Raw genomic sequence first — 9,233 nt, forward strand, 5'->3', positions numbered from 1 at the left:
ATTCCCAGTGCTGCCTCTGTTAGAAGCTTCAGTCTCCCATGACCCTGTATTGTTGATCCTACTCTTCCCATCTCTTGTTTACTTACTCATGGTAAATTACAACCACTTCTGCTTTGTTTGCAAGAGTGTTAATCATTTTATCTGCTATTCTGGCTGACAACCACCTATTAAGCAGGAGTCTTCCATTGTAATACAAATGTCTCTCTCTGAATGCTGGCAAATCTTAGGTCTTTCCTTGGCTTTCAGTCAAATAAAAAAGGCATTCTTTGCTAGCTGAATTTAAAACATTTTCGTTGCTTCCTCTTAAGCAAAGTGTCATGGTCAATACCAACAGTTTTTGATAATGGTGTAGAATGAAAACCCTTGCTAAAAAGGAAACATATACTAAGCTGGTACAAATGGAAATAAATCATGTTATACAGTTTCACATCTTCTTTAATCAGTAATAGCAACCAGAATTCATATGTCACTTCAGCTAGTAATAGTCGGGTTAACTATTTTTCCCATGAAGAGCGTACAGTTTGTATCTCTATCGAAAATCAGCATGAGGAAAGGACGGTTGAATTCAATGGTTGGAGGAACAGACATTGTCATTATTTCAGCAGCAGTTGCTCCTGCTGCCTCAGTACCTCTCTCATCAACATCCAGAGCAGCTTTATGAACAACCTAGGAAGAAAGAAAACAGTCATTCTGGGCAGACAACAGCCACCTGAGAGATGAACCCTTTTAAAGCAACCTTGCTTTGGAGGATCCACTGAGAAGTGAGTAAGGGCAGCAGAGATGTGAGCTGTGCTGTTGTAGTTGTGGCTGTTTTGAGTGAGGACCAGGACGGAGCCACGGAAATCTCCTCAAAAAAAAAAAAAAGAAAAAAAAAGTCCCAGACAAATTTTCCTCTGTCCCAAAGATTGGATGAAGGATGGAGGCTCCACCTCTAAGAGCTTGTCTGCACCTCCAAAACTGAGTCTCCTGGCTGGGAGGACAAGCTGTGGTGTGCCTGGGAGCGTTAATGGCTCCCCTCAAGAAGCCAGGGGTGTTCCTCCTGTGTTCCAGATACGCCCCCCTCCCAAGAGATCTCAGATGATACCAGTCTTGGAAAAAACAGATGTGCAGCAAACTAATCTGATCTCCACTGTCACCGAGGGCCAAATTCCTCTTGTAAGCTTGCAGGCTGAGGCCAGAGCGAGCCCAGCTGCAGGCAAGCTGGAAAGCTGGGAGCTGTATTTAGCTGGTGTTTCTGGATGCTACCACAGGCGGTTTTCCTGCATGTTTGTGAAAGAAAGGAAAGGGCTGACAGCCACAGACTTACTTTAGAAACCTTCAGCTGTGGGGCGCCAGTGATGCCAGAGAGATCTGCTTGGTCGGTGAACACATCCACAATTCCCATCTTGCTAAGGGTGTTCATTATTTCATAGCTCCCAGAAATAGAAAATTTGGGGACGTAGAGGCTCGCCAGGCTGTTAGGTAGAAGAGAAACACAGAAGGTGGTGAGAAGGATCTTTCTCTGAGGTAAATGATGGTGAGAAAGCTGTGTAGTTCCCATGAGTGTCAAACCCTAGGGGGCTGGACCAGCCCTGAGTGTACAATGAGCACTAATTCAATTGTGGTGCTTCTTCTGGTGATACAGGCTCTATCATTCATCATCATCATCATAATAGTAGCAATATCTATCTGGTGTTTTGCTTCAGCAATCTGAGAGCACTCTGCAAAGGAGGACAGTAATGAGAGCCTGTCTTTACAGCCAGAGAAGATGAGGTGCAGAGGTGGCAGCCTATGTCACTCAAACAGGTACAGACCTGAAGTGCAGCACAGACAGAGTCCGCTGGGAGAAAGTGTGGCAAACCCGAGCACTTCAAAGCAAAGCAGTGTTTTGGCATAGCTGTGGCATTTGGCATGGCTCCAGGGAAGGTCTGTGCCCAGCTGTCTGCACCTTTGGACACCTTATCCTCTAATCATCTTCCTCCCGTGGGCTGGCCGTGATGGAGTTTGCCTTTGACTGTGAGCTATCTGTAGGGCAGCTCCTGCTTAGTACACGTTCTGTTACATTTCTCTTCATGCACTGTATAGGTATCCTTGGAGCCTCCAAGTCACCTAGTGTAGTGATGACCCTTGAGGTAGTAGCTCAAGCCTTTCGCTGTCTTGCCCAGAGATAGCTTGGGTTGAACAGCAAAATGGACAGGATCCAAACCCCACTGCTGCAGCCTTCATGTGATACTGTCAAGTGAACTAGAAGATGAAGGAACCAAGTGTATGAGCACTGGCATCAACATAACAGTAGAACTGAAATTGCCATTCGGTTCTCACAGCCTCTCCCATAAAGAACTTATTCCTGTGTTGATCTTCAAGGAACTTGCACCAAGAATGCATTTACATAAGGATTTTCCTGATTTTGCAGCTGAGAATTATGCATTTTTATTTTTCATATTTAAGGTATCACATTATTAGCTCATATCCAATTTGCTACCCATTATGTTTTTATTAACTGTGCTGGCATTTCTATAATGATGCACCAAGAATCATGGGTGTGAACCGCACAGCCTTATTAGTTGTGAATCAGGGCAGAGCTTTGTAAATTAGGGATGTATTAACTTGATATTACTCATCTACTGGTGCTAAGGCTCTTTCCTCCCAGACAAACAGGGTTGTAAAACGTGTTAGCTGATGTTAGTGTCAATGGTAGGAGCTACCCATTTATAGTTTCAAAAACAAAATGCCAGAAAATCAGGACACCCACAATTAATCACTAGCCTGTTCTAACAACCACTGCATGCTGCAATGGTACTTGTAAGGAAGATATTTGTGTAGGACATATTATATAGGTAAGCATTACTACAAACTGTTTAAGTTACGGTTTATTTAAGGTTTAGACGTACGTCTGAGTCACAGTGTGTCAGTGACATATGGGAGGTAAAGCACACTAGCTGAAACTTCAGTATAGGAGATTTGCCTTAGAATTGCCACCTTCCCACTCAGTCAATGGACTGTTTTAGAAACGCCAATCTAGGCTTGCTATTCGGGACTCCTGGGAGCCCATCAGGATGGTCTCCACTCTGGTGAGGGGAGCAGCAAGCCACTCAGGCATCAACAAGAGAATAGTTAAATACCAACCAGCTGCAAGATTTTTACAGCTAGGGCACACAAGCCAAAAATAACCCACTCAGTTCCCAGAATCAGCAAGTTCATAGTGTTTGCGTTCCCAAAAAAGAAAAAAGACTATAAATCTAGGTGCCCCTGCAGCTGGCTGGCAGAAGATTACCTCTGGAAGAGATGGTCTGACCATTCCTGGATGGTTTCCTTGACCAGAGTTTGCTCTAACTGCTTCATTTTCCCTTTTGCTGGCAGAACCAGAAATGCAGTAGCACTCCCATTATAATGAAGCCGTACCACGGTGCATGACAGCTCCTTATGAAAATAGAAGTCGAATCTGCCCATCCGGTGCATCATAGGGACTTTCACGGTAGTTTCAGCATCCACAAAGAACTCCCTTTCTTCAGTATGCTCTGGTTTAAAAGGCTTTTCCCAGTTGCCTGATACAGAGAAGGATAATGCAACTGAGTATCCCATGTCCCATCCCATCATAAATTGAATTTTATATAACTAGTAATAATATTCACCTGTTCCTCCATTTGTTAAATTCAGAATTTTCAAACATAGCATTTTAAAATGTGTATCACAGTAAGGCAAGAATCTTTTACCTGGTCAAAAGAGTGTGTTAGATTCCATTTTCACTTTATTTTTCAGATGCCAGTAATGAACTAATTAGGCATTTTCTTTGTACCTACCATTACTTTTCTGTTCAGGTGATCTAAGTGGCCTTTCTGTAAGTTGTCATTTAAGGGCTTACCTGACATCATCTGTGTACTCATATACGGTATGCATTTCATTTCTATTGACTCTAATCATAAATTTCCATTTGTAGATAAAATTAATGTCGCATCTGATATCTGAATGCTGTTGTGTCAGGCTTAAGAACACATCATCTAACCCACATCAGAAATGCATCATGTTTCCACTTTGTTCCTTAAAATGTCCTCCCCTGTTCATCACTAGCTTCTTCCACATATAAATATGTTAATATATATACATAAAGGACTCTTATAGGAAAAAAAACCAGAGTATGTAGTAAATTAGGCCATTGAATCATGCATACTTTTAAAGAGAAGCTTGAAAAGGTTTAGGTCATGTGTGCTTCTCAGTGCCTTCACTGAAAATTAGAAGAACACGGGGCAATCGGAGCTACGGGTAAACCCATGAAAGCCAGCTCAGGCTGCATGGGAGGCTGAGGCTTGGATCAGAGCTCCCATGGCTGCCACAGAGAGAACCAAGCCTGTGTGGCCCCCGGCTGCCTCCCTGTGCTGAGCAGCATCCTGACACCTCTTCACCACCTTCAGTATGTCCTTACGAGCTCTTCTGGCCCAGCAAAGAGCATTTGAAATTTCTCCCAGAGCAATTTCCAAATGAGGTAGCTGACATTAGATCCATTGATAAGAACGAATAATGTGAATGCACATCCTAGAGGACTTACCTTTAAAGAAAACATAGCTAGCCAGAAGCATTACAGTCTGTGGATCCACGTCCTTGACCAAATTAGTAATTTTCCCATGTGTTTTCCTCTCTGTGTAATCATTGATCTGCTTCTCAGCCTCCATGGGATTGTTAAAGTCAGTGGTAAAAGCCTCCAGCTGATATAGAGCTTTGGCATCCTCTAAAAACTTTTTCAGAGGTTTCATCTTCTCTGTTAGAAAGACGACATTACACATGTTGAGCTGGACCCTACTCTCGGGATGTGTCAACATGTGGATAAGATTGTGGAAGCCTTCATGTATCTCTTTCTCCTGAATCTCTGTAAGGTTGAACATGAGTCCTTCCAGGATCTGAGTCTGAGTGGTTGATCTAGCCCCAAGGGCCAGCATCGCAAATGCAGTGGAGATGCTTACAGGAGAGAAGAAAATGTTCTTATTAGGTGCCTCCAATGTAATCTCTTTAAAAAATTTAAATGCAAAGTCAGCATTGTTTGGCACTAGTTTGAGGCAAGCGATCGCTTCACCTCCATGATGCATGTGGTATTTAGGTTCATTTGGATCATGTCCGGTGTGGTGGTTGGGTGGGAGCTGACCATGGGCAATAGAATGAAGCCCAGCCAGTAGCAAACTTATGTAGAATGTGGTCTTCATCTTCTTGTATTAGAGTCCTATGGAAAAAAGGAGAAGCTATTACTAAGCTAAGTAAATTAATTAAGTGGAAATAGTTATTCTGTCATTCTCACTAAATAAGAAATCTTATGTCTTTCTTTTGTCCTCAGTTTGCATGTTCTCCAACTCTTGCCAGATTTTTTTTATTTTCCCAGGCCTCCTGGCAAGTCTCCACCAACTCTTTCTGCCACCTTCACCCTAAATACCTGCAAAGACAAAATTCAGCATGGATTAGCTGAATACACAGCACCCTCAGCAGGCCAGAGAATGGAGCATATCCCATCAGAAAACACACAGGCTAATCACTGGAGGGCTGCGGTACCACTGTACTTTTGACACTAATGGACTAAGATAATTCCTGGAAAGAGCATCACAGAAGAAGTCTGGATGTTTTGTGAGTAAAGGAAGAAAGAGGAAATTCATGCAAGTGGACAGCAATCAATAGCTACATACAAACAGAATTTGAGCAAACAGGCATGAAGGAGATCTTTAAATAAACTTTTGGTCAGATTGATAAGGGACCCTATTTCAAGAGAGCACAAATGGCAGCAGCTGTTTTTCAGTAGCAAACTGAATATAAAGCCCTATGTCTCTAAGGAATAGGTGCTCTTTCTTTCTGAATAAAAATGATGTAACACTTTAAATAAGAACCTGAAGTAATGTGTTATCTCTTAATAGACAAACCAAACCTTTGGAGTGGGTTAATTTTCAGCACAGCAGAAGGAGTCAATGTCATTAACAAAAACAAGACCTTATTTTTATCAGATTCTCTACTGGTCAAAGGGCAATACATTTATCTTAACCTGTTATGCTTGGCTGTGGTATCTACATTCATTTGCAGAGCTGACACTCGGCACTGTATAAATTTTTATGAAGGGACCCTGGAAATGTAGATATGAATGTTCCTGTGGGCCTCATTTCTGAGGAGGAATCTAGGGCAAAGAAATGGTGAGAGACTTGCAAAGGATTTGGGGAGCTAACGAGCCAGATTTGCTAAAACCTCTGCAAGGAGAGGCATATTAACCCAATTGCACCTTTCTGTTCTGGAATAATTCAACTGGAGAGACTGTCGTCAGAAAGTGCTATGCTCACAGTCCTGTGTTCTCCATAACATCAGAGGAAGCAATATGTATTAGTAGTTGAATATCCAGTTACAGTTAGACCTGCATAAGAATGATGAAACATTTTTGAGTTATAGTTAAATATTCAAACATTTAGGTGTTCGATACAAGTATTTCTAAATAAACAGCTACTCTGTTACTGACAAATGGAAGAACCATAAGAGTGCTTGGTAACTACATTTTCAATTACTGTGCACAGTAGTTTTAAATTATAGTTTGGCCTCCTCCTCTGATTTTGACATTGAAATGATACTTCTCAATATATCTACCTACTTGTAACTCAATGTAAGAGCTCCAGTTCTGAATATTTAAAACCAGCTATCAGTGAGCCAATGTATTAGTCAGTCTTTGAAAAGAAATCAGCTCCCAAATAAAAGCATCAGAGCTAAGCCTAATCTATTTTCACATATCCAGCAGGCCGATTCAGAAGCTGCCTCTGGATAAATTATTCACTGTGAACTATTTACTCAGCTGCAGTCATAATTTATTAAGAATAATGAATACCAAAGAATGAAACATTTCATTTTAAACGTAAGTCACCACCTGTTCCCTATCTCATCACATTTAATATTTATTACAAAACACAGCAGATAGATGGTCTTTTCTATAAACACATTGAACTGCCAATTTCTATTTATTTGGAATGCAAAGTAGACATGGAATTTAACTGACCTGGCCCCAAAATTATGGCTAATGGGTATAGCATGGTTTTGCTGTGAGGGTACTGTAAAATATTGGTTACAGTATTCTGAAGGTTTTTTCCCATCCTGATATTATTGCTCTATGTAGCTATGATATGTTTGCATTTTGTAGTTAATGTGTGTGCTTTCATGGAATTAATTTCATTTTATTACAGCTCTGAATTCACAGATAATTAAATACAATCTGAATCTGAATCATCCATCTGTTACTCAGTACTGGCCAATCACAAACAGTCAAGATGCATGAGTCAGCCCTCACAAAAATCTTGATAATGGTTGATTTTAAAATCATAAGATTATAAAAGACTCAGAAGCTGCAGTTTGTAGAGGTCTTTTTTGTTGTTTAAGCCTTGAAGATGCAAATGGCCCACTCTATTAGGCCCTTCTTTGAAATGTAAAGGCACTTTTATAATAGAATTTGCATCCTGTAAACCTTTAGAATATCATTGGGAATTGTTACTTCATACTTGATATCTACTATTCCATTTGGTATTATTGTGGCTTCTAGGTTAGCAAGTGATCAGCCAGTGATAAACTGACAACAGAGACCCTTTCAGTATGAAGAAGATGCAGATTCTCATATGGTCTTAATGATTGAGGCATTTTCCCACCAAGCATACTTGCTAACAATTTATCAAAAAACAGACCTGAGAACCTGTGCTAAAGAGCCCTTAGGGAATTAGCCCCCTATCTGAAGGAGCTAATTTTGCAGGAAGCTTCCTATCTTAAGACCTTTCCTCATATAATCTCCAGAAAAACAGTTTTTCCATAAACATGGGAGTACAAGTGAAAAGCTCTTCAATTTTAATTCCAAATCTACACTTTGTTAAATAGCCTGGAAGGAAACCTGTTTACCTCTCTGCCTCTTTTCTTCTCTTTGGCTATGTTACACAATGACAATCCATTTGTGGTATTCAAGAAAAGGTTGCTTTCATGCAGAGCTTTCAATCAAATCAGACAATGGCATAAGAGCATGCCAACACCTGGAGTACAGTGTTCCTTTAAGCAATTTACCTGTAATAGATTTGGTGATAACACTTGTTGAATATATTACCTCTACCCTATCACAGAGTCTTCCCTACCATGCAAGCCAGAACAGCAGTACTTATTTTGGACAGTATATCCTAGAAAGAAAATGGAGAAAACTGGAATTAGCTGAAGTCACCCTAGAATAATTCCACCAGAAGACCTGGAAGTGAGCTGGACTAAGTTTTCTGACTGACAGAACTTGCTGCTTTGTGGATATAGCTAATTTGTACACTTTAGGGCTTATTTTTATCTCTGTGATTTGGAGAGACAATTCTGAAGACAATTTTCTGCCTTTAGAGTCCCATGTAATAGTCCAGAAGATGAATATTCATCCCATGCTACTCCTATAAGCAGTCCTCACCGATAATCTCATTTTAGACAACATGAAAATTTGCAGTGCTCAAAAACATATGCAGGCATGAAATAGAAAAGCTGTTTGCTCACCAGATGGTGCTGCTTCCCTCCTGATTGCTTCTAAAGGAAGAAATCTGAGAAATCTGTTTCTTGAGAGCTGCACTGTGAGGGCACCAGGCACATCAAGACATGGCCCCAACATCAGTGGTGTCTGCTGAACTAATCTCAGCTGCTTAGGGCCATATCCAATAAAAATCACCCAAGCACACAAGAAAGTCACAAAAGAAAGACTTGACTAGTCACATCTGTGTGTGAGAAAAAGACCTCAGAAACCTACTCTCCGGGACCGCCTACCCACAGGAGCACCACAAGCTCACATGTTTTCCTGGCTGGCCTGAAAGCTCCCTGCGTACCTCATTGTATATGCCTGGACATGATCAGGGACTTTTTCAGACTGATCAGCTAGACGTTTACTTCTCTTGTGATTCAGAGTTCTGATGCTTCTGTGCCTGAGGCCCCTGAGAAGATTGCAAGCAAGAACCACGGGCATTGGACTCTACAGAGAATCCAACCACTGTATTTAATTAAAAGTAATTCCTTTTGCAGCAGGGACATGGAAGACAAGTTTACACTATCTTTTAGAAATGTATGTGACTCTTCACAGGGCTGTTCCCAGTGTCATCTGTCTTCTGTAAGACAGCTTATCATTGGAGAGCTCACCTGGGAAGCACACCCTCCAAGAGTGGCATCACCCACTTCTAGGCCTTGTGTTACCTGGAAACAGGTGAACTTAAGCTCTCACTCTTCTACCAGGCCACTGTCAGTATGTGCTGTTGAAC

General features: G+C 41.2%; 1 protein-coding gene across 1 annotated transcript; it reads right to left on the bottom strand.

The window, feature by feature from the left end:
• Positions 1-471: 471 nt before the first annotated feature.
• On the bottom strand, positions 472-5,171 carry LOC104028620 (alpha-1-antiproteinase 2). Its single transcript, XM_009479699.2, has 4 exons — positions 4,523-5,171; positions 3,254-3,524; positions 1,307-1,454; positions 472-666 (listed from the first exon to the last, which is right to left on the bottom strand). Exons 1-4 carry the CDS (start codon positions 5,169-5,171, stop codon positions 472-474), a joined length of 1,263 nt encoding a protein of 420 aa, XP_009477974.1.
• Between the last annotated feature and the right edge of the window lie 4,062 nt (positions 5,172-9,233).

The sequence above is a fragment of the Pelecanus crispus genome, chromosome 6 (assembly GCF_030463565.1).
Source record: "Pelecanus crispus isolate bPelCri1 chromosome 6, bPelCri1.pri, whole genome shotgun sequence".
In the NCBI taxonomy this organism is placed as follows: Eukaryota; Metazoa; Chordata; class Aves; order Pelecaniformes; family Pelecanidae; genus Pelecanus; species Pelecanus crispus.

Coding starts and splice junctions, on each gene's coding strand:
- LOC104028620 (XM_009479699.2), bottom strand. CDS start 5,171: ATGAAGACCACATTCTACATAAGTTTGCTACTGGCTGGGCTTCATTCT. Junction 1,455..3,253: donor TCAGACCATCTCTTCCAGAG/GTAATCTTCTGC, acceptor TCTACCTAACAG/CCTGGCGAGCCTCTACGTCC. Junction 667..1,306: donor CACAGCTGAAGGTTTCTAAA/GTAAGTCTGTGG, acceptor CTTTCTTCCTAG/GTTGTTCATAAAGCTGCTCT.